The sequence below is a fragment of the Epinephelus lanceolatus genome, chromosome 5, assembly GCF_041903045.1.
Source record: "Epinephelus lanceolatus isolate andai-2023 chromosome 5, ASM4190304v1, whole genome shotgun sequence".
Classification (NCBI taxonomy): domain Eukaryota; kingdom Metazoa; phylum Chordata; class Actinopteri; order Perciformes; family Serranidae; genus Epinephelus; species Epinephelus lanceolatus.
The window spans coordinates 36,044,738-36,068,666 of record NC_135738.1 but is presented as its reverse complement, the minus strand read 5'-3'; the positions used below and the strand labels follow the sequence as shown (position 1 = coordinate 36,068,666).

Genomic DNA, 23,929 nt, shown 5'->3' with positions numbered 1-23,929 from the left:
ATCACATACTTGGTGTATACAAGTACACAACAGTCTACAGTTGGTAGGGCATGATTTCAGTCACGTGACTCAAAGAGTTTGTGACGTCGCTGGGAAAGATGGCCGCTTCCATTCGAGCAACGCTGTCTCTGTAATCCGATTTACTTTAAGACTTTGTGTAGAGTATTTCGTTAACAACAGCTTGTAATTAGTCGTACATGTTACCGGAGTGTTGCAGCACTTGTGGCAGAGATGAAGACCTTCTGTGGAAGAGCCAACCCGAGCACCGGAGCTTTGGACTGGGTGGAGGAGAGTGAGGAGTACGACTACCACCAGGAGATAGCCAGGTAGCTCCGAGCTTAGCATCACAGCCCCGAGAGACAGGAGCTGCACGGACCTGAGTGGTGTTGTTGGTGGTACAGTTTGTAAAACAGTACACAGGACACTGGAATTTATTATGAGCCTTCAGAAAACACGACAACAACACTGGAGCAGACAGTTAAAATGTGTTTTCTGTGGTTGTGCTGTCAAGTGTGCTAACCCAACAGATGAGTTTAAAGCCCCAGAATCCCTGTTGAGTCTGAGTGTTAAAGTAACTTCTGTCAACAAGCAACCCAACTTTACTGTGACAGTTTTTATATGCAGTGTGACGTGATGCGTCCTTGTACAACTCAAGCTCGTACAAGTATTTCATACATACATACATACATACAAGTTTATTTTTATTTTATTTTTTATTTTTTATTTTATTACTGTAGCATAAACTGATTTCGGTCAGTATTTTAAGCTCAGATTTGGGTTTTGTTTGTTTGTCCCACATGATGTGTCCAAGAACTGTCGTAAATTTTAAATTTCAAAGGATAATTTCTGTTTTTACAGTTTCTGGCTGTGATAAATGGTGTAACTTTGGTGATTTTTAAAAGGAAAATTAAAAAATTTGGAGTAAAACAAATACAAAATACAGAAATATTTGTATGCCCCTCCCCTAAGCCAAAATAGAAAAACAAAAGTCCCTCCTTAGTGCTTAAAAAATTATTTGGCATGCCTCTTCCTTTTTGCACCACCCCCTCCTCCCTTATAACTAACAGTCCCTTATCAGCTGACATATGTAAATATATATAAATTGAATTCTTATTTATTATTTGTTAAAAAGCAAAGCGTAAAAAAAAATGCCAGAGTTTTATCAGAGTTAGGGATTTTGTCCTTATTGTACAGCACATGGGACTAGTGTTAATATTAATTTCACCATCTAAATCTGTTGTTCCATGTTTATCTTTCAGGTCCTGCTATGCTGATATGCTACATGACCATGACAGGGTGAGTGTTGGAAAACATGACATCAACCTCTGCTTTATATGTTTGTAATGGAGCAGAGTTTGCTGTGGTGATGTAGTTATTTCAGATTTAAAGTATTTTATGTGTTTTATGAGACTGTTCCATGATATGGGTGTGTACTGAAACATATTGTGAAATTGGTGGGTGTGCAATATCAAGATATCCTCTGTTTATACTTCAATCACGAAGAAAACAAAGCTGATTGTAGGCATGACACTGACTATGTATCTGTTTGTTAAGCTTCTCGCTCTTCTTCAGCACTGACACAATTGATGTACTCTCTGCCTCCAGAATAAGAAGTACTACCAGGGCATCCGGGCAGCTGTAGCCAGAGTAAAGGCTCGTGGTGAGAAGGTTATTGTCCTGGACATCGGGACAGGAACAAGCCTACTGTCCATGATGGCTGTCACTGCTGGAGCCGACTTCTGCTATGCTGTGGAGGTAGAGATGCTCTTGCTTTATGTACTGGATGAGGACTGTACATTTCAAGGGGCAATACCCCTAATTAAGCTCTCAGAAATTTCAGCAGGCATGCTAAATTTGCTTGCTTTTTGACCAGGACATGAATGGACACTAGGGTTGCATTCCTCAAATCCCAAATGATGCCAGGTGTCATCTCTGTTTCCTTCATGCCTGCAGGTTTTTAAGCCCATGGCCGATGCAGCGCGGTGCATTGTAGAGAAGAACGGCTTCTCTGAAAAGATCAAGATTATCAACAAACACTCCACTGATGTCACTGTGGGGCCAGGTCAGAGAGACTCACACGAATGCACACACAGCTGCACTTTATACACGTTGGTGTTCCTTTGCTTCTGTCACATGACTGTGGAAGTTAATGTGTCTGTTGTTTTCTACAATGAGAAATGTGATTCTCTGTGAATTAGAGTCCTGAGAGAAGTCTGCAGAGATGAAATCATGTTGATTGTTAGTATGTTTGTGTTGATGCGATATGTGTTGTGTTTGTAATTGACTACAGATGGAGATATGCAAATGAAGGCCAATGTTCTGACCACAGAGCTGTTTGACACAGAACTGATAGGTGAAGGTGCCCTGCCCAGCTATGAGCATGCTCACCAAAATCTGGTCCAGGTGTGTGTGTATATATGTTAATGTCTTTGCCGATGTCATTTTGGCTAAAATAAACTGCAGACTGTTGGTGGTCATATCCGTCTCCTCGTGTCCCTCCACCCTGCAGGAGGGCTGTGAGGCGGTCCCTCACCGAGCCACTGTCTACGCCCAGCTGGTGGAGTCGGAGCTGCTGTGGAGCTGGGCTCAGCTGCAGCCGGTGGAAGTGGAGGGGGCCCGCCTTGTCCCGCCGCCCGCTGTGGGCCACTGTGCTGGAGCTCATTCAGTGTGTGACATCCAGCTGAGCCAAGTGTCTCCTCACAGCTTCACCCCGCTTAGCCCTCTCTGCACCATGTTCAGGTGAGAAAGTGTTCTCCAGATTGTTTTGGCCGGAGGCATATTCAAATTTGGCACAAACGTTGTTCTACTTGGGCTCAACAATGAACTGACTGATGGTCAAAGGTTAAAGTCATGGTAACTATGACCTTGCAGCCATCTCATTCTTGTGAACGCGATGTCTTAGTTTCTCAGATTTGGTACAGACTTCTACTTGGACTCAAGGATGAACTGATTAGAATTTGGTGGTCAAAGGTCAAGGTCACTGTGACCTCAAAAAACATGTTTTAGTATTTATAGCTTCTTTGCAGCAACATCCATATTTGAAACATTGTCTGCTGCCACTGCTACACATGAGTCTGGACAGACATGGATGTTATCTGTAACTGTAACTTGGCTTGTTCGGAGGCATACAACTGCGAGGCGGTAATTGTAGTTTCACGTCTTGCTTTCCCTCCCTCTGCACTCCTTTCTTCTCTCTCAGTGTGGATTTCAGTAAACCAGTAAGCAGCGCATTCCAGTCCTACTCCTCCCAGTTTGTGGCTCAGTCCAGCGGTCAGGCCCAGGTCATCCTGTCATGGTGGGACCTCGACATGGATCCCAGTGGAAGCATCGTGTGCACCATGGCTCCCAGCTGGACATACCCACAGCCAAAGATGGCCCCTGTGAGTGATAGGACACTAGGTTATGTTGCTCTACATGTGGCTCCCATCAACTCCTGCTGATTACTGTGGTGTGTTTCAGTGGCGGGACCACTGGATGCAGAGCGTGTACTTCCTGCCTGTGGAGAGCAGGGTGACAGGAGGAGAGGAGCTGAGTCTGACTGTCTGCCATGATGACTACAGTCTGTGGTACAGTCTGCAGTCTCACAGGTAACAGCTCAGAGACAACATAGCTGTGTATTTCCTGCTTTACTTCAGAAACACTGTTTGAATCTGTGTCAGTGTCACAAGGTCTACATGCTTTTATTGTTGTGTATGTTTCTGTCCTCAGCCAGCAGGACTCACAGACTGAGGGTCCTCCGTCTCGGCCGTGTTGCACCTGCCAAGCTCATCTGGTTTGGACTCGACCGCGTTTCGGTGAACTCAACGACAGGCAGCGTACAGAGAGCTATGTCAGCGCGCTGCGCAGCGTAAGCGAAGGCCAGCAAGAATCTAACCTGTTAAAGAGTTAATGGATACGACTGTTCTCTGATTACCTGTTGTGTGTACTCCAGGTTCTGAGGGAGGACAGTGTGTGTCTTGGCGTCAGCGATGGAAGTCTGCTTCCTGTGTTTGCTCACATGATGGGAGCCAAGAAGGTACTCTACTTTGAACATGTGGACACATACTGTACCTTTTCAAACCAAATACCATTCTCACACTCTGTTATTGACCTGTTTTTTTTATTCTCTCGGCCTCTGCTCAGGTTTATGGTTTGGAAAACTCTAGAATGTCCAAACAGGTTATTGAGCAGGTAATAACAACTACTTAGTTTTCCACCTCATCCTTGAGAACGGACAGATGAGCCCTAATATTGTCACTCTTTTAGGTGTATCAACACAAAAACACAGAACTCCAGTGACAGTATAAGAGATGCTGATGCTACACATTTTTCTCTGCAGGTGTTGGAAGCCAACTTGATAAAAGGAGGTGTTGAGCTGCTGGAGATCAGGCCTGAGCAGCTGACCAGTAACGATCTGGGAGGAGAACAGGTACCTTTGGAACATGCGGCCAGTGGTGTGCACTGCCACCTGCTACAGTGTTGGTATTACCATCAGAGTGTGGCCTACACATTGTGACTTTTGAGATGCACTAATCCATATTTTTATAAATCAGCCAACAAATCAGTTAATGCTGCTTTGGCTCTTTTCTTTTGAGTTGCTTGGCTGTACATTCGTTGTAATTCAATCCATCTGATAAAGTTTGAAACAGAAAATCCCACGCAAATCTATTGTTTACAATTTGATGATAAAATGTCAGTGATGTGTATCTCAGTGGAGTGAGTGTAAAGCATCTCTCGCACAGATCTCAGTCCTGATGGGTGAGCCATACTTCAGCACCAGCCTCCTACCCTGGCACTCCCTGTTCTTCTGGTACTGTCGGACCGCCCTGGCAGGCCTTCTCCGCCCCAATGCCACCATCCTGCCCTGCTCTGCCACACTTCACATGATGGCGGTAGAGTTCCAGGTGAGACAGATGGAAATATTTTCATACATAGACATGTTTTTAAATTACCTAATTACCTCCCACATTTGAAAAGAAAGCATGAATACACATCCATTATTGTATTTTGTTGTGGAACAAACAGAGTCAGGGTTTTGCGTAGGTCTGATGTGCTTGTATCCCACTGTTTTCTTTATCAGCAATTCTCATTCAGGGTCCTCTTGACTTTTTCAGAAGCTTCAAGTCCTCAGTGGTCTGCAGTACTAAAGACGAGATGTGCAATTTAAGGCTAAATGTGCATTTTATAATAGTATGATAGAATATTAAGTATCAAAGTTAAAGGTAAGTCTCTGTTGGATTAATCTTGTCTTTTTTATGTTAGGATTTGTGGAGGATAAGAGCTCCGTGTGGAACATGTGAGGGCTTCGATGTCTCACCCATGGATGAAATGGTCCAGGTAAGATTATTACATGTTAATTTCTCTTAGCAGCCAGTTTGCTGGCTTAGCAACCACCTCAAAATATAGGTTTTGATATTAAAGGGAGATTTGTTGGAAGTAAGAGCATGATTCAAACAAACAATGTCCCTAAACAAATGGGGTGTTTATGGTTTGAACACTGATGTGATGACACTATATATCCATTGTGTTTACCTGAAGTTAAGGGGAGCTGAGTTTGGTCTGTTTTGACTTTCTTGTGTTTCCAAATAATTTATTTTTTGCAAAATAATTCATTTAAAAATCACTCACCACATCAGCAATCTCTGGATTTCCGTGAGTCCCGTGAGGCAGAGCCCCATCCTCTCTGGGAGTACCCGTGCCGTGCTCTGACCCAGTCCACAGCCGTCATGACCTTTGACTTCACACAGTGCGTCCCTCAACAGCCAATCAGCAGTCAGGGCTCACTGCCTCTCGTAAGGTATGGAGTTTTCGTCTGTCAGTCTGAGATCAGGAACCATATACCAGAGTATTGACTAAATATTTATTTTGGGCTCAACTGATCATTTACGTTTTACCCCAAAAACGTAGTTGACCAGAGCTCTCACAGATAAACACAGTGTACTGCACTCTTGTGTTGTAACAAACACATCGTCATTGCGGAGCTAACAGTCTTTTAAATGTTTGTTTCAGGGTTGGTCGTTGCCATGGTGTTGCATTGTGGATGGAATATCACCTGACAGATGACATCACTGTCAGTGCAGGACTGATTGGACCAATCAGTGAGCAGGTATCAGCGTTAACCTAAAGCCTCTTCTTAACGTATTGATCATCTTCGAACCCTGAGCTGTTTCATGTTTTCTGCATTTTGGGTCTTTTGTTGTCCATTGCACTCATCTCAGAGACATTGGGGCTGCAACTAACAATTATTTTCATCATAAGAATAAACTTTTTTTTTTTTTAATTGGGCCAGTTTAAAGCAAGAGTGCTGCAGCCATCAACAGCAGAACAGACTGCAATATAGTAATTCGGAGCATGTTCACACCGTCAATTTATGTCCACTAAAAGTGCTTGGTTTTTGCCACTGACAGACTCAGATTGTTATTTTAAATGTCTGACAACATTGTAGAAAGGATCCCTACAGAGACCGATCTTTTTGTTAAAGATGAAGCCAAAAAAAAAGACCCCAAAATCACCATTGTCAGACCCACCAGACTCCATTTAAATAAACGGCAATTTAAGCGTGTATAAATCCAGTATATGTTCACCTCTAACTGGGTGAATTGAGGGTTTATTTCAACCAACCCAGAGCTTGTGATTGTTGGAACAGTGGAAAGACAAACCAATATATTTGTGTTTTTTATTTTGTTTGTTTTTAATTTTAAAGTTACTGTTTTTTTTAATGGAGTCTGGTGGGTTTGGTGATGGCATATTCATGGTTCATGGTTAAACAAAAAGGTCTTTCTCTGTAGGAATGCTTTCCATAAGTTGTGATAATAATTTGAGCCTGTCAGTTGCAAAAGCAAGAACATTTAGAGGATGTAAATTGATGGTGTGAACATACCCCAAGTGGTTACATTGCAGCCTGTTTCACTGCTGCTGGTTGCAGCAGTCTCGCTCAATGTTGGACGAATTTCAAGAATAGTTGTTCCTGTTTGTCACATAGACACAAAAACATGGAAAATAGGGTCCAGGTTGAAAAGTATCAAACTTTCCCTTTAATGTCTTTGTCTCTAATCTATCAAGCTGCTCCAGTGTTTATTTATCAACAGTCGTTTTCTGACAGAGTCTGTGCCTTCCTTGCAGGGCGAGTGCGAGTGGAGTCGACACAGGAAACAGGGAGTGTATTTTCTCAGGTCACCGTGGGAGAGCTCAGGTGACGGCAGAGCCGCAGTGTCTTACAGCTTCACCTTTGAACCCAGTTTAGGAGACATTAAGATGGACTTCAGCATCGAGTCTCAGTGAAGTGGAGACTGAGGAACAGACTGTTGATGCTTTTTACCTCACACCAGTGTTTGCATTTTGTTGTTTTGGGTGCACATTAACATCTGTGGTTCAGCCAATATTGTTTTAAAATGTTATTAAATTGTAATGTGATTATCATCATACCAAAACAAAGCAGAATTCATTGTATCAGACAGCTGAACATGAAACTGCCCAAAACATCCCAGATTTTTTGCATAATCTTAATAGTTATGATAATTTATATTAAGAGCTACCCATAGGAGGAGTTAGCAGTTCTACAATAAATAATTCAACAAAATAAATCTTTCACATCAAAGGTGGGTGTCACTAACTGGCTGATGGATGTTCAGTCAGTTCAGTGCGATTAGAGATGCAAAATAGACCCTTGTGTTTGTAACCAGAGACCACCTTGACTTTTTATGAATGAATACATCCGTACAGCAAAGCCAAATGAGTTACGGTTATGTTTCATAAAGCTTTACATTGTGCATTGTTTGGTATTATTACTGCTAAGTTTCCATGAAGGATGTTACGTGTTTTTGACGAATGGGCTGCAGGAACCAACAAGGCGATGACATCACCGATGAGCTCTACAAGTATTAATGTTGGACACCACATAACATTTTCATTTGTGGTGCTGTTATCCAACTGTGATGGAGCAATGTGCTGATAAATATGACAATATACCATCCAATGACTTTGGCCTCTTTTAATGAAATAAATGGGATGTGTACAAGTAGATGCCTGACTTTAGTTTATTGTATTAAAATGTAACACAAGGCAACATAAATATGCTTGGACAGGACAGTTTGTGCTGTTTGTATGGACCTCTGTATGCTTACATTGCTCTGGTGAATACCACTGAATTTTTCCTTGATACTGTAAATATGTCAGTGGTCAGAAGAGAAAAAAAATAAGAACAAATGCATTCCAGTGTTTCCACATATTAGAAACCTTGTAAGTAACTCTCCCCACAGTTTGCATAATTAACAACAGCAGGAGTGAAACTGCAATGACAGTGCACTTTTCTGCTTTATTCAAATCTCATTCTTGCTCATTGTCAAAGCTGCATTGCCAAACAAATTAAGAAAATCTCAGTGGACATAGTTTGCCATTGTTGCTACACAAGGGCATCATAATCAGTGCTGGTGAATCACTGAGGAAACCAGATGTTTGTTGGAAAATTCAAACAATGAATGCATCAAATAGAAGCCATCTCACTGAGCGGACAAACAGGCTGAAATCCCCATCACATCTGCAATGTGCTCCACTGAAGACGCAGAGATTTCAACTCTGTTTTTTTGCATTGCATCTCAGTGTGGATGGAAAAGAAAGGAATGTAAAACTCTGAAGCATGAACGGTAGGGGAGTGAAATCAGTGTTTCAAGCATCAGTCAGCGTCTTGTTGTCCAGCACAATCTTCTCTCCTGGTTTGAATGCTGGCATCCCTGCGTACGGACAGCTGGCACATCGGAACGCATCGCCAAGGTAACACTGCCATACGAGGAAATGGAGATCAGTAAAATAAGAATTTCTTCACATTGTTTACAGGTTGGCATGTCAGGAGAGGTAATATGGAAAATGCTGACATTTAACAATATAAGACAAAATATACTCACACTTCCACAGGAAGATTTCGGTAGACTAGTCTTCTGTTTTCCTTTGCTCTCCTGCTCCAACTCCTCAGCAAGACCACAGGAACTACACAAACATACAACATACAGTTCGTCATGTGATGTTTACATGCTTTTCATGGATAAAGGTACAAAATGTAACATTTTCTAAAACTCCTGTTATAGCTACAATCCACCACATGCTTTTGTCTATGGTTTAAAAATGTTTGTGTGTTGACCTTACCAATTCTTGCAGGCTTTCTTCTTGGCGGCTCCTCCACAGCTGGTTGCTTTAAGAGAAGCTGGGTCTGGCTTCTTCAGGTCATCTTCATCCAGGAGAGCATCAGAGTCCACCAGATCCTACAGAGAAGAGGAACAGAAGGGACAAGAAAGACTCTGTAAATGAAGACAGCACAGTGTACAGAACGACATATGCATTGACAGTCTAAGAAGGAAATATGTGTGTGTAACATTTATGAGTACAATATGTTAGGTGGTGTGCTGTGGTCAAAAGAAAATGTGTTGCTCCCTACTGAGCTGGCCAAACTGTATTTAATGAGTCCATCTGTAAGGACACAAAGATTCAAAATCCATAACTCACCACATCATCATCATCCATGTCATTGGCTGACAGTGTCCACATTTTGACAGTGTTGGGATCCAGAGCAGGTTTCTCGGCTGAAGCTACAGGAGAAAATACAAATATGCAACTTCAAAATCACACAGAATTATGTTCACTGAAACAAAAAATAAGTTTAAAAGCAAAGAAGGAACCTCAATATTTGTTCACATATCTTGCTCTGTAGTTAAACCTCTCAAATCAATAAACTTAGATAATTTTTAGTCGTATCAGGTGATTGAGATCCACTTTGTGATGGATCACACCTGTTTCCAATTCACTGATGAGCAATAAACATGAGATAATGGATAAATTCAGTTTTCAATCAGTTTTTGCATCTTGGGCTTGTGAAGCTGTGGACTGACTTTAAGGTCAGTTGCACAGAGGAAATGATCCACGACTACATGAATCCCAGAAAGCAGAAATTATAGTATTGTTTTACAAACTTGCACTTGACTGTCCTAGACACAAATCTGTATGAAATTAACGATGTGCGTACAGTACAAAGCTTCATGTCCATGTGGCAAATGACTAGCTGTCAGCTGCATCTCCACAAGCAGCTGCACACAGTTTAATTTAAGCTGACATACATTTTTATGTATATTGGTCAACAACTTAGGTGCAATCTCAACTATCTCTACAAACAAAAAGTGATGGAAAAGACATCATGTACACACATTTGTAGAGCTATGTTTGTCATTTCATGTGTGCAAGATATGACTGGTTATCTATATGTTTTTCTTGACCATTTGTTGTCCCCCCCTTTGGACAATCAGTTATTTTAATTGGGATAATACACATAGAGTTTTGTCAAAAATACACTTAAAATGCTTATAAACCCACCTGGCTTTTTCCCAAATGACAGTTTAATCTGGCTGGATGATCCCACCTCAAAGCTGGGTTTGGAGGCAGATATGCGGACTCTAGACAGAGTGTTTCCTTGGTAACCAGTGGCCATCCTGAGGGAGCTCAGTGCCTCAGGACTGAGTTCTGCTTTACTGACCTGGGTGGAGAGAAAGCAAGAGGGTCAATGATTAAAAAGGAGACATTTTGCAACAGGATTTCACTGGTGCAGATGTTTTCTCCACCTGATGTAAGATTTTTGATTTATTTTATGTGGTTGATCACAGGATTACATTTCTTTTATTTTTGCCTGTACATTGTGGTTTGGTACATGCAACTTCCCCCTCTAGTGCACAATGTATAAAGGTGCAAATGCAGATAACTTATTTGAACAACAATCATGTACCACTCACGCACCTCTGTCACTGACATGAAGCCTGACAACTTCAGAGCTGACATCAGTTTCTCAGCAGTCCTCACACTCTGCGCCTCAGCTCCTGAACACAGACAGAAACAAGTCAAACACAACACAAGTAGAGTCACAACCTTATCAGCGCAGACCAGTGACCTTTTGGATAAAGACATCTGAAGAGGAAATAAATAACATTCATAGATGAGTAACAATACATTTGTTTTTTTAGGGGATTGTATCTTGTTACACATAATGCCGTGTCGCATTTCTAAAATATGTTGCCATGTGAGTGTCAGGTGACTCCATCTCCATCGTCTATTTTCCTTCCAGAAAGGCATCATTTTCAGACATTAAACATCTACAGACAGGTGACAAATAAAAGGAAAAACCTGAATGATCGACCCCTAAAGTGATGGGTTGTGGTGGCTCTGTTATGCTGTGGGGGGCATTGAGCTGGCATAGTTTGGGTCCACTTGTCCCATTAGAGGGAAGAGTCACTGTAAATCAATACAAAGTTGTTCTGAGTGATCCCCTTTATCCTGTGATGAAACATTTCTATCCTGATGGGAATGGTGTCTTTCATGATGACAATGCCCCCATTCACAGCGCATGAGAGGTCAATGAATGGGTGGAGGGGTATGAAAATTATGTGAATCAAATGCTATAGCCTTTGTAGTCACCAAATCTCAGTGCAACTGTACACCTATAGGAGATTTTGGGCCAACATGTCAGACACCACTCCACTGCCATCACTGCCACCAAATGAAGGAATATCTTTTGGAGTGATGGTGTTCATCTCCACTGGAGCTCCAGAGATTTATATAATTAATGCCAAGGTGCACTGAAGCTGATCTGACGGTGGAACACACCTTACGATGAACTTAATGTTGGTTTTCTCTTTTATTTTCAGTGTGTCAAATAAGTCAGAATAATACTTCACCTGTGACTGCTTCTTCCAGAATTAGCTTCCCACCAGGCTTGAGCACTCTGGCCATTTCTTCTAGAGTCTCTGAATTGTGGATGGAGGAGCTATCAGCCAGAAGGCAAGAAAGCACCCAGTCAAAGGTGGACGCTGGATGGGAGGCTAAGGAGAGAAGAGGATTATTTTACTCCTGACTTTGCCATGTATAATAACTGTTATACGTACTTCACTTTTGTTACATAAAAGTTTTGTCAGTGTAATCCAGTAACGAGTCACTCACACAGCAATAATCTGTCCATGTTCTCCACTGACACTTTGCTGTCCGGACCAACAATGGCACCCAGTTCCTCTGCATGCTGTTTCAGAGCTCCTGGTGATGAGGGCTGAGTCCAAACCATCATCACCTTGTCTCCTGCTTTGATGCCAAGGTCTGCCATGACTTCTGAAGAGAAGTGCTGATTTACTGAAGTTGTTATAGTTACAAAATGGCTTCTCTGTTTTCTCTGTGGATCATCTGAAAGTGAAGACACGTGTCTGTTACTGGAGATAATACAGCCAGACCAACGGAAATGACCAAACGCATAACAAAGCAACGTTACCACCATTATCATGTAGTATTATAAGCACATAAATATAGAAATGGCCTCATGCTGACTGTGTCAATCCCATTTAAAAAATACATATGACCTTGGGATTATTTGCGTTTGTTATCATAATACCAGCGCAGATAGCCGTTTATTGCTAATCCACTGTAATAAAAAAATAGTGTTACATTGTTTTTAAAAGAATGACATTACGTTTAACGATGAAAGGTGCAATAGTCTGGCAGGTTCTCACTACTCTCATTTACCATAGTCATACTTCTATAACGTTAAAATACACAAACAAAATATGTGGTGTTTATTTCAGCTTTAGGCTTACATTGTAAAAGTGTCTACATGTAAGCTAACCCACTAACTACTAGTTAGCGGGTTAGCTTGTTTGTTGATTCAGGTGAAAAGCAAGTGTGACGCAGAAAACGCCGGTTCTTATTTAATTTATAAGCGCATTTTAACACTGGTAGAGTCCGGTACATGGCTGCCCACTAACAAAATATACTCATATGTTTGTCTGAGTGTTCCTAAACGCATTTGATGGTTAAATTAATGAAATGACAATTACAATCCTACGTACTGACTTACCCAACGTTACCTCACTGGAGAGTTCACTGTCAAGTTACACAAAGTGTGTTTCCGGTTTGAATTTTCAAAAATAAAATAATTTTCAGTGTGCCGTGACCATAGATTTTAATAACATTTTGGCCATTCGGTAAAAATGTGGGCTATATATTTAAGGACTTACTTATAATAGTGTAAACACAAAAATGCATATCCCCATTTGTTATAGTTGGGTTTTTTTCATTTATTGAAATAGACCATTTCTCATGTGTTTTAGATTGAAGGCAGCGTCCTTCCTTCCCTTTATTTTATATAAATCGCTATTTATTTATTTAATTCGTCAGTTGGTAAGATATTTGTTCATTTAGTCATACAGTTTAAAGTTACAGGGACAGTATGCATTAATAGACATCTCAGTAAATGTGCCAGTTTAGCCACCTTAGCTAATTTTAACTGCAGTTTAAACAGGAGCAGCATTAAAACATTAAAACAGGAGCAGCAGCACTGTACAAATAGCAGAGCACATTTCATAAGAACCCATGAAATAAACAGCGACAATTTATATTCAGTCTTATTGTTGCTAACTTTATAGTTTGTATTTCACACCAGAGTCGCGCTTAAGTGACGCAACTGTGCCCCAAAAAAACAGCCCAGCGCAGCTGAACATGGCGGCGCTGCTGAGAGGTCTGCGAGCTGGAAGGGCACTTCGGGGGCTGGGCAGCGGTAAGACAAGACTACTGTACTGTCGCTGTCATGTGTGTACAGTGGACTGCCTGGGAAATTATTCACTGAGCTGAATTTCACTCTTTAATTTTTTTGTTGTATGACGTTGAGACGAGCAAGTGTTGACGTTAGCTATCCGTGCCAAAGTCGGTCACAAACGGCGATCATGAAGGACACAATTGAGCAACATTTTATCGACTGCTGGCTTTCAAAACTATCTTATTAGACGGTTGGTCGTCGTGCTGCTATGGTTCTTAAGACCTCGGCATTCAAGCATGCACTTCAAGAGAAACACCTTACAGCAACTGGGGGGCGTCTCTTCTCTGGTTATGCAAGCTGTCAAATGTTGTCCTTTGCACTCAGGGTGCTTTCACTCCTGCAGCTCGGTTCATTTGGACCAGAGGGAAAATGGCACACAGCTGCATTTTATTCCTGGCTCATAAAGTTATATTGACTGACAGGCAACTCGTTAATTGGACAGCTTTGGCGTTCGTCATCCTGCAGTTATCTGTGCATCATCAAGACCCACATGGGGAAATCAGATTCCGGTGACTGACTGAAGTTTATGATGTGCATATTCATGTTCCTTGGTGTTATACAGACGTCACGAAGAAATTACTGATTATAAACATTATTACACTGCAAATCTACATGCACAGACAGGACGTAAAACAATTTTGGACACACTGGACACAATTAGAGGAGAAGAAAGAAAGGCAATTCACAATAAAAGTTGTAGGAAAAATAAAAAATATGTTTACAAAAATATCTAGATGTCTGTCCAGGATCGAAATGTTTCTTATCCAGTCTACACAAAGACATTTAGAATGTGAGGCATGAGAGAAAGGTTGATGGAGGACTACAGAGAAGGATTGTATATATGGTGAAGAAAGCTGCCTGTAGCAACAGCCAGACAGATCCACACAGCGTACAACAGTTTAAACTTTAATTCATTGGTAACATCACAAAAACGGTCCAGAAGTCACCACTTGAAAAAGCCCAACTGAATTTTGTTACAACTAGACAAGCTAAAATCACTCCGGCTGAGTGTGCTTAAAAATAAATTTTGACCTGAAAGCTCCTCATAATTCAGGTCAAAATATTAGACTGTTCTAAAGTGGCCAGAAATTGGTCTGATTCCAGTCAATCATCTGGGGAGATCTGCAAACAGCAGTAGGCAGAAGGCTGCGTTCAAAACCGAGAACTGGAGCATTTTCCAAAGAAGAGTGTCCCAGGCTGCTGGTAGAAATATAAATGTGACATCTCATAATAGAGTTTGGTCACATTCTCTCCGAACCAAATACTTAGAAGCTAATAAATATATATTTCTCCCAACAGTGGTGGCTGCACCGACAGCAGCAAAGCCCCAACGCAGCAGCCTGAGCCGAGGCTTCCACCGTGCAGCACTGAGGCTTCAGGATGAATCCAAATCTGACAAACCCCCCTCCTCATCCTCCTCCTCATCATCATCATCATCCACAACCTACAATGAGCACTACCAGGCTCACTCTGCTGAACAGGAACCAGCAGCAGCCTCCCAGGAAGGCTCACCTGACCCAGCTGCTGAGGAGGCTGCCGAGCCAAACACAAGGTCAGTCTATACAAAGACTTGAGATACAAGTGTCTTTTTCTTGTCTTGACATTCCAATAAAACCAAACTTGATAAGTATTATTTAATTTAAGACAAGTAATTAATTTAAATGAATTTAAAATAATTCTTATGTTTTTGTTCCTGTCACATGCAGATACTGAAGTTTAATGATGTGAACATTGTTAACAACCAATAGCTGCACTCTCTATAGCACCAAACAAGAAGCAGCAAACTGGGTAGACATGGAAAATGTAAAAGTCTTGGTTCTCATGTGCTGTTTAGAAGGAGGAGAAACTGTGGAGTGAACAAGAGTCAGTATTTAATTCAGCATTTCAGAACTTATTTTAGTGAAAAATCTTAATTTCTAAAACAGTTGACCTCTCATTTCCACAGTCTCATCACACTGAAATTGCTAATCAGCGGAGGCTGATAGTAAGTTGAGATGACAAAATCAAAAATGTAAAGTTTGTACACAAATACAGTTTATCTTTATAGGTCATATCAGTGCCAAATTGACAAGAATACAGTCGATATATGACGCCTTTTATCTTGTGTTTCTAGAGTTATGTGTTTTTGTGGACATGTAAGGGATTATTCATTCTAATAGATAATTTTTAAAGGGAGTTTGGTGTAATATTTTCCACCAGGAGCAGGATGGGAGATAATCTCAAAAGAAATCCAGTTGCAGTTTTGCAAATTGTGACCCTGCAAGACTGCCAGTCTTTGCAAAATCTTAGTGTGTGACTTAAATCTCACATTGTCGTTAGAAGTGAGAGGGTGTCAGATTTTAAGTCTTTTCAGAGTCTTCTAGTGTATGGTAAGTGTTATGCATGTTTGTCATGCAATGCAATAGCTGACTGGATTAAGAAATTCCTTGTTACTTTTGCAACTGGAGACTCAAAGAATTCTTTCTAATTAAAGAGCCTAAAGCTCACAGATGGGATGTTGGGATGAAGTCACACATTTTCAGCATGTGAGAGGGGACAACTTTTGTTACAGCACTAATTCTGTGTTGCTGACTGACCTCACCTTAGAGGATTTCTGGGTACTGACTGACACTCAAACAGATGCAAGTGGCTCTTCATGACTTCAGCTCACGCCATGTTTTCTCTCTCAGTGCTTCATTTATGCCCTCTCTGTGTGCCTGTGGAAAGTTACCAGGACCAGAGCGGAGAGCATGGGGAGGAATATGAAACGGAGGAGCAGCTTCAAGCTCGAATCCTGACGGCTGCTCTGGAGTTTGTCCCACAGCACGGCTGGTCAATGGAAGCCATCGCAGCCGCTGCTGAGGTGAGCTGCCGTACAGAAGTGAATTAGCTTTAGAGCACACGTTCAGAGCGCAAAATTGGCATTCTATATTTTCCCCTTTTTCCTGGCCACAAGGAGGCTTCACATTCTCAACCTCCTCCTCTTTTGAGGTTATTAGATGGCCAGAATGAAGTGATGTTTTGTCTCTGCTTGCGCTGTTGCAACTTATTTGGCTAATGTTGCGTTACCTGTTTGTTTGTGTTTGTGTGTTGTGTTTGTACCAGACACTGGGCCTGTCCTCTGCTTCCAGTGGTATGTTCTATAAAGGAGCCGGAGACTTGGTCCTACACTTCATTGCCCAGTGCAACTCACAGCTGACCGAGATCCTGGCTGAACAGCACAACCAGGTCCAGCTGGGCCAGGCCGAGTACGTGTACACACACACACACACACACACACACACACACACAAACATCTGCAGTTTAATTCTATGGTTAAAGCGTAAATTCTCTAAACTTCTGTTTGTAGAAGCTGTAGAAACGTCTTTACTGTTTGAGCTCCAAATGGAAAATTGCAGATTTCAGCTTTTGGCCACTGTGTTGCAGACCAAAGGAGACTGCTGACTTTCTTAGAGATGCTGTAGAGACCAGACTGAGGATGTACATCCCCTACATTGAAACTTGGCCACAGGTATAGCGTACATGACGACAAGCACAGGGGAAAGTCAACTTCAGTGTCCTCCTCTGTTTGGCAGAGGTCAGGTCTGGAAGAGAAACTGCATTTGATGATTGACTCTCTGTCTGTGTACTCAGGCGATGAGCATCCTACTCCTTCCTCACAACATCCCAGACAGCTTGAAGCACCTCTCCACCCTCGTGGATGACATCTGGTATTATGCCGGAGACCGTTCCACAGACGTGAGTGGATCCTATCACCCTCGAGTCCCTCCTTCTTCCGCTCATACCTTCCTGTCCCCCTTTCATCACCACCCCCACAATATCAGGCCTGCCACCTCCCAGGTTACTCCCCCCCCACCAACACTTGACTCTATCCCTGTTTGCAACACGAACCAGGGGTATAACTTATAACTGATTAGCTGGCCTCCTAAAATGCATATCTGCATGTCTTACAACTCCAGTCACCCTTCATCGTAGATTACCCCTTACATAATCTTTTCATGCCTCCTTTACAGCCTGATAGTCATGTTAAAAGTAGTTTTCCGACAACGTGACATCAGCTTTAGGATTTGAATGATATTAACATATTTCAATGGTTGTAATTGTAAAAAAAAAATACACTGTTATTTGCCATTTTTTAGGATGGAAAATAACCATTCCCTTCTGCAAGTGTTATCACAGCTACAGTTTATCAGTTCATGAAGCAGCATGTCAAACTAAAAAAGTGGCATCAAAGTGGCCTCAGTGATATTTAAAAAAGGTAAACTAAGACCACTGTGCTGCAGTGATGCAACAGAATTATTTACTTGATTAATTGATTAATCATGTGGTCCATAGACTGTCAAAAAATATGTTCATCCTTGTTTTTCAGAGTCCAGTTTGACGTCATCAGGTATCGACCAAAAAGTCTAGATTCAAAGAGATTCAGTTTACTATGATGTAAACAAAGAAAAGTTGTAATGTGTCACATTTGAGAAACTTAACACCTGAAATTTTTTTGGCATTCGTGCTTCAAAAATGACGTAAACAAATTATCATTGTTACTAATCAGTGTTAAAATTAATTAAAATGTAATTGTCCTCTGTTTGTATTGTATTTTCTCTTCTCTTTTAATGCTATTGCTCTTTCTTGTATTTTATTTAGTGTATTCTTCTGTACATGTCACCTGTAGCTGTATGTGTAATGTAAGGCACATTGAGTTTAAAATGACAAAGTCTTGTTTGTCTCTTTGAAAAATGCATGATGTGAACTTTCTGTATCAACCCTGTCTTTCGTAGATGAACTGGTACACCAAACGGGCAGCACTGACGGGCATCTATAACACTACAGAGCTGGTGATGCTGCAGGATTCCTCTCCAGACTTCCAGGACACCTGGAGCTTCCTTGACAACCGCATTCAGGATGTAGTCAACATGGCGCGCACTGCCAAACAGGTTGAGTGCTTATAAAGCATTAAAAGGTTTAACACAAGGGTGAACAGATGAAGTGTGGTCACTGAGGAGTTGTTTTAAGACTTCTTTTAATACTTATTGTGTATAGGAATACCCATCATTCTGTTTACCAGTTTTACCCATCAGTTTGAGAAAGATGAAGATGCTTTGATACATATTACAATGAGTTCAGAATGAAGGCAGTAAAACAGACTCAGGTGTTATCTTGTTTTAGATTACCTAATTTCTCAATAATATGTCACAAGTTATGTGTTCCACTTCATTCTGTAGGTGCAGTCGACTGGTGAAACAGTGGTGCAAGGGCTCATGGGAGCTGCTGTTACAGTGAGTGTTTGCCTCGTGTTCATCATTTATGCAACTCCTCTTTTCAAAAACTTGGCCCCTACATTAGTAATCATTCCCTCCTCCTTTTGTAAAGAGTTTTACTGATTGATACATTCAATACATTTTAACCAGGTAACACTGAAGGGGCTCTACATTTTACAGAATGTAGATTTTCTTTGAAAAATATGTAAAGATGTTTAATTGTATGAATAAAAATGTGGTTTGTCTTGTGTTTCACAGCTGAAGAACTTGACAGGACTGAATCAGAGGCGATGATGGAAACCATCCTTCTCTCACTCTGATCCCGACTGACTGGCTTGTGTGATGAGCTGAAGATCAATTTTCTTTTTGCTCTTGTTTCTGATTAACTGTAACTGAGTCTGAAGGTATTGAATTATGGATTTCATCCAGCAAGGGAAATCTATTATTTGTCACAGGCCATAGTTACAGGCCTCTTTCTGCTCACGTGTAAGAAAGTGGCTTGTCTTGATTTGTTTTACTGTCCAAGAATTCACCCTCCTGCTCAGATTATTTGTTCTCTTGGACACAGTGATCTGTCATTTGTTGGACCGAGACTTAAATAAAGTAGATATATATATTGTATATAAAAGGTATGTGTTTGTTTTTTAATTATGTCGTTACTATGAAATCAGTCATCCATTACAAAGGTTCAACTCTGGGAGTTTTGCAGTTGGAAGTCACTGTTCTTTGTGACTTGTGTCAAAAAAGACACGGACAAACAAAGCGCTTTAAAATGTATAAAGCAATTTTTGTCATGGGGCAAATCCAAAGACTGTAAAAAATAATCAAAGTAGACACATAATGTCGAAAACAAACGAACAAAAGCAACATTGAGCGCTTTTATTTTGAAAAAGAACTTCCTGGTACAACGTGACCCGGATATTAACCGAAGACCCGCCTCCTTACTTCATGATAACCAATTAGTATTCGTCTTCACATCTCTTGGCCAATCAGCGGGAAGTAAATACTTCCGTGGAGGTCTTCGAGCCGAAGCAGCGGTAGTTGAGTGTGTAGAAGATTCTCTTACGTTCAATTTTAGGCTTATTTAACTCCAATAATGCCGTATGCTAACCAACCGACGGTGAAAATCACAGAACTGACAGACGAAAATGTCAAATTTGTCATTGAAAACACTGATTTGGCGTGAGTATTAATTTATGTGTCTGTCTGTATGAGAGCGTATGTGTCAGAGAGCAGCCATTGTTTTCATCTTAAGTTATAACATTATTAACGTTACACGTTAAATAGCAGCACAAAGGTACTACGCGCTTAAATTATAATACTATTTGTAACTGAGAATATCCTTGACATTAATGTGTATGTGCATAGTGTAAACTAATCTAGTTAATGTAAAAGTTAAACTGTCACATTAATGTAGGTTGATATTCACTTGCTGTTGTGGGTTACATTGGAGTTTATGGAGGATTGAAAGTGTCATTTCTGTTACCTTTTACAATCTGTACCTCTGAAAACAACTGTTCTTCTCCTTTCTTAGGGTTGCAAACTCCATCCGCCGTGTCTTCATGTCAGAAGTTGCCACTATAGGTAAAGTGACTTTTGTGTTAGCCTCTGTTTTGAATTATTATTCTTATTATGTGGTACTGTTGCTTTACAGTATGTTGGAGTCATTTAACTCACTGTGTTGTCTTGAGATGCAAATAGACACTAGCCCACAGCTGGAAGAGCACAAGTGTAACTAACACAGGTGGGACTCACTAGAGGCCAGAGGAATTTTTTGCCAATATCAGATAAGCCGATATGTATTAACTAATTTGATCGATTACCGATATGAATATATCCACTTTTTCCCCACCTAATTTTAGTGATCATCAGTTCTCATCTGTAGTGGAATTAACATCACATTATGCATGCTTACTCTTATCATGGCCACGAGCATATGGAAGAAAGAAAAAGACTCGCAACACTGTAGCTGCTCCAAATAAAAAATACATATATATATATATATATATATATACTTTATTCTATCATCATAGTATAAAAGGAGAATGTTTCGAGCCTACCAGCTCTTCATCAGGTCACTCGTTACATACGAGCATATGGAGACATGAAATACAACATTTTTCAGTGTGTGTAATATTCATTCATTGTGTAAAAGAAGAAAAAGCATGTTGGTAGATTCTGATATTTCACTTCAAAGCCAATATCGGCCAATATAGATGATGTGGCGATATTATCGTGCATCCCTAAAAATCAATACTTGGCATTCATGCATAGATAAATATTGCCACACGAAAATATTGCAATACTATGCTGTATCAATTATCAATTAACAGCTCATTCTAAAGTAACGAAAACACAAGTCTTAGCTTTAGGTGATTATACACTAATGAAAACATCATAATAAACATTATATTCCAGTTCTGCCAATATGTCCTGTAAATCCTACACACTGGACCTTTAATGGGAACAAATGTATCTGACCTGTGCCTTTCTTGCTGTGACAAGTCAGCTAAATTGTAATTTAAACATCATCACTTTTATTACTCACAGATGTGCTCTTCCTACTCTAGCATGTTTTAATGTCCTCTGTGAAGTTCTCCCAGTTCAGTGCAGCAACTCTCAAAGCAGCAACTAAATACAAATGTATATCATTAACCCTGAATCATACAGTATCCTGCCTATTATTATTTGATGTCACATAGAAGAGAATGCAACAAAATATGGTTGAAGAGAGTTGAAATGGTGATGGAGAGTTGTATGACTGCATGAGCAACATTGAATGTAGTCACAAAAAAATTGGAAATGACTAACTTGTACTTGTTTTACTTTATTTGCAGCAATTGACTGGATCCAGATTGACGCCAATTCATCAGTGCTGCATGATGAGTTCATTGCACACAGAGTTGGTACATATCAAAGTGTTTAGGATCCACTTCCAATGCAGTTTGATGCACTGTTGCAGTACGACCAGAGAGGTCTGATAATGATATATGATATACAACAATGATGTTTCCTTTGTCGTCAGGTCTCATACCTCTCACAAGTGATGACATTGTGGACAAAATGCAGTATTCTAGGGTAAGTATACTGTTCTACCAGTCATCAGTGAGGTTGCCCAATGACCCTTAAATGCAACACCAGTAATCAGGGACCACTGCTGATGTGACAATACACACTTGAAACTCAAGACTAAACAGATATTCAATATTTATTTATTTTCTAAACCATATCTTTGAAAATGTCCTGAATATTTTGTTCAATAATGGGATATAATACCAAGATCCTGGCAGCGTTTGTTCCCGGTTGTAACTTTGTTTACAAGAGGACTTTGTCTGTGTCTTTGATCCTCCTGCAGGACTGCACCTGTGATGACTTTTGTCCAGAGTGTTCTGTTGAGTTGACGCTGGATGTTCGATGTACCGAGGACCAGACACGTCATGTTACCTCACGCGACCTTTTGTCCAACAACCCCAGAGTCATCCCAGTGAGTCTCTTCTTCCTTAATCAAAGTCATTAGAGAGGAGTGTAAGCAGAAGAAAATGCTGACACTTTTTCATTGGGCTTTCTAGGTGACTTCCAGAAGTCGAGACAATGATCCCAACGACTATGTTGAACAAGATGGTAAGCTTATAGGTGTCTTTACACTGGCTGTTATGGGTTTGTCTTTGTCAAATAATTTTGTTTGTCTACCATTTTATACAGCATTTTAAACATTTACCTTTCCTTCCTCCTCCACTTCCTCCCTGACACAACATAGACATTTTACTGGTGAAGCTTCGTAAAGGTCAGGAACTGCGGCTCAGGGCATACGCCAAGAAAGGCTTTGGTAAGGAGCACGCCAAATGGAACCCCACAGCGGGGGTTTCCTTTGAGTACGACCCTGACAACGCACTGAGACACACAGTCTACCCACGACCCGAGGAGTGGTATGTTTTCATTTCAGTGTGGCTCTTCATTAAGGATTATTGTTAAATATATAACGTTGAAAGATGACTTTAAGATGAATAAATGTTGCAAATCACTTTGTTCTCAGGCCAAAGAGTGAATACTCAGAGATTGAAGAGGATGAGGTTCAGGCTCCTTATGACCCCAATGGAAAGCCAGAAAGGTGAGAAAAGAATCTCCCACGTTCAATTGAATTTGTTGCGAAGGTGTAATAATATAATACCAAAAACAAAAACAGTATATACGTTTTTGTAAAAAAAAATCTAAGACAACAATGTCTTTGAATTATAATCTGCTAAAAGTAAAGCAGAGGGTAAGTGTCAGAAGTGCAACAGCTCATCTGAGACATTCCCCTGCACACAGGTTCTATTACAACGTGGAGTCATGTGGCTCTCTGCGACCGGAGACCATCGTCATGTCAGCACTGGCTGTCCTGAAGAAGAAGCTGAGCGACCTGCAGACTCAGCTGAGCCATGAGATCCAGAGCGACGTGCTCACCATCAACTGAGGACGTTCCTCAACAGACCTGCATTTACACAGCTTTGTAATAACCAGAGGGCTGACTGAGCATTGTTTAGGTCACAATTACGGTTTATGGAAGAAGTTGTAAAAACTATTATGTTAAATGTTTCATCATTTGAAACCAACATAATTACTGTGAGACTTCCATGTACAAAATGACTGTTTACCTGGATGTGTGTTCTTGAAATGATTTCAGCTCCCTGCAGTGATTGTAACCTAAGCTGTGTGTGTGTGTGTTAAACCATGCAATGCAAGGTTAGTGTCTCGAAGGGATTTTGTCTCAGAATGATGTAAATTTGGTTTTCCGGTTGGAAGTGTGACACTTACACTGTTAGATTATTATTTTGTTAAATGTTACTTTTTAAATAAATCTGCCTTTGGAAACTTTGTGATCCATTTTTTTAAGAGTGTCTTTATTGTAATATCTCAATGGGTTGAATATTTAGTTTGTGTTTTAAAATACAAACGTTCAAACACCTGGAAATGATAATTTAAAAAAAAACTAGCCCTTCAAAATAAAGTCAGGGAATTAATAAAAACAACAAAAAAAAAACCCTCCCTTGCAAGGAAGAAAAAGATGACAATCAGTGGGTGTAGTATTGAAAGTGATTTGCAAAAGAGAAAATGACATTCATTTATT

At 40.6% G+C, this 23,929-nt stretch overlaps 4 protein-coding genes across 6 annotated transcripts; 3 read left to right on the top strand and 1 right to left on the bottom strand.

The window, feature by feature from the left end:
• The first annotated feature begins 72 nt into the window (after positions 1-72).
• Positions 73-7,999, top strand: prmt7 (protein arginine methyltransferase 7). The gene is made up of 17 exons (XM_033634796.2): positions 73-326; positions 1,260-1,296; positions 1,606-1,755; positions 1,954-2,062; positions 2,291-2,403; positions 2,510-2,739; positions 3,200-3,380; positions 3,460-3,587; positions 3,709-3,847; positions 3,932-4,015; positions 4,123-4,170; positions 4,319-4,408; positions 4,722-4,883; positions 5,242-5,316; positions 5,616-5,776; positions 5,989-6,085; positions 7,102-7,999. The coding sequence occupies exons 1-17, from the start codon at positions 232-234 to the stop codon at positions 7,258-7,260; spliced, it is 2,058 nt and encodes a 685-aa protein (XP_033490687.2). The 5' UTR covers positions 73-231; the 3' UTR covers positions 7,261-7,999.
• Positions 7,958-12,952, bottom strand: ciapin1 (cytokine induced apoptosis inhibitor 1). 2 transcript variants are annotated; one of them, XM_033634798.2, is made up of 9 exons: positions 12,851-12,952; positions 11,950-12,183; positions 11,688-11,831; positions 10,753-10,832; positions 10,336-10,495; positions 9,475-9,557; positions 9,118-9,233; positions 8,880-8,961; positions 7,958-8,754 (listed from the first exon to the last, which is right to left on the bottom strand). In XM_033634798.2, exons 2-9 carry the CDS (start codon positions 12,104-12,106, stop codon positions 8,644-8,646), a joined length of 933 nt encoding a protein of 310 aa, XP_033490689.1. In that variant the 5' UTR covers positions 12,107-12,183; positions 12,851-12,952; the 3' UTR covers positions 7,958-8,643. The 2 variants fall into 2 exon arrangements, with proteins under 2 accessions (XP_033490689.1, XP_078024299.1); XM_078168173.1 differs by lacking the exon at positions 12,851-12,952 and adding an exon at positions 12,260-12,278 and having other exon boundaries at positions 11,950-12,184.
• Positions 12,953-13,442: 490 nt separating this feature from the next.
• Positions 13,443-19,450, top strand: coq9 (coenzyme Q9 homolog (S. cerevisiae)). 2 transcript variants are annotated; one of them, XM_033634797.2, is made up of 9 exons: positions 13,443-13,549; positions 14,888-15,140; positions 16,295-16,430; positions 16,673-16,815; positions 16,994-17,078; positions 17,201-17,305; positions 18,343-18,498; positions 18,787-18,840; positions 19,081-19,450. In XM_033634797.2, exons 1-9 carry the CDS (start codon positions 13,492-13,494, stop codon positions 19,114-19,116), a joined length of 1,026 nt encoding a protein of 341 aa, XP_033490688.2. In that variant the 5' UTR covers positions 13,443-13,491; the 3' UTR covers positions 19,117-19,450. The 2 variants fall into 2 exon arrangements, with proteins under 2 accessions (XP_033490688.2, XP_078024298.1); XM_078168172.1 differs by having other exon boundaries at positions 17,201-17,407.
• Positions 19,451-19,817: 367 nt separating this feature from the next.
• polr2c (RNA polymerase II subunit C) lies at positions 19,818-23,681 on the top strand. The gene is made up of 9 exons (XM_033634800.2): positions 19,818-20,004; positions 20,357-20,406; positions 21,660-21,728; positions 21,848-21,900; positions 22,178-22,306; positions 22,392-22,443; positions 22,580-22,748; positions 22,856-22,930; positions 23,131-23,681. The coding sequence occupies exons 1-9, from the start codon at positions 19,919-19,921 to the stop codon at positions 23,273-23,275; spliced, it is 828 nt and encodes a 275-aa protein (XP_033490691.1). The 5' UTR covers positions 19,818-19,918; the 3' UTR covers positions 23,276-23,681.
• The last annotated feature ends 248 nt before the right edge of the window (positions 23,682-23,929 follow it).

Bases quoted from the DNA above. Each gene is read 5' to 3' on its own strand.
- prmt7 (XM_033634796.2), top strand. From the start codon at position 232: ATGAAGACCTTCTGTGGAAGAGCCAACCCGAGCACCGGAGCTTTGGAC. The intron at 327-1,259 runs GTAGCTCCGAGC...TTTATCTTTCAG, and splicing joins TACCACCAGGAGATAGCCAG to GTCCTGCTATGCTGATATGC. The intron at 6,086-7,101 runs GTATCAGCGTTA...CCTTCCTTGCAG, and splicing joins TTGGACCAATCAGTGAGCAG to GGCGAGTGCGAGTGGAGTCG.
- ciapin1 (XM_078168173.1), bottom strand. The intron at 10,833-11,687 runs GTGAAGTATTAT...GTCTGTGTTCAG, and splicing joins TCTGGAAGAAGCAGTCACAG to GAGCTGAGGCGCAGAGTGTG. The intron at 9,234-9,474 runs GTGAGTTATGGA...TCTTCTCTGTAG, and splicing joins ACATGGATGATGATGATGTG to GATCTGGTGGACTCTGATGC.
- coq9 (XM_078168172.1), top strand. From the start codon at position 13,492: ATGGCGGCGCTGCTGAGAGGTCTGCGAGCTGGAAGGGCACTTCGGGGG. The intron at 16,816-16,993 runs GTACGTGTACAC...ACTGTGTTGCAG, and splicing joins GTCCAGCTGGGCCAGGCCGA to ACCAAAGGAGACTGCTGACT. The intron at 18,499-18,786 runs GTTGAGTGCTTA...TTCATTCTGTAG, and splicing joins TGGCGCGCACTGCCAAACAG to GTGCAGTCGACTGGTGAAAC.
- polr2c (XM_033634800.2), top strand. From the start codon at position 19,919: ATGCCGTATGCTAACCAACCGACGGTGAAAATCACAGAACTGACAGAC. The intron at 20,407-21,659 runs GTAAAGTGACTT...CTTTATTTGCAG, and splicing joins GTCAGAAGTTGCCACTATAG to CAATTGACTGGATCCAGATT. The intron at 21,729-21,847 runs GTACATATCAAA...CTTTGTCGTCAG, and splicing joins GTTCATTGCACACAGAGTTG to GTCTCATACCTCTCACAAGT.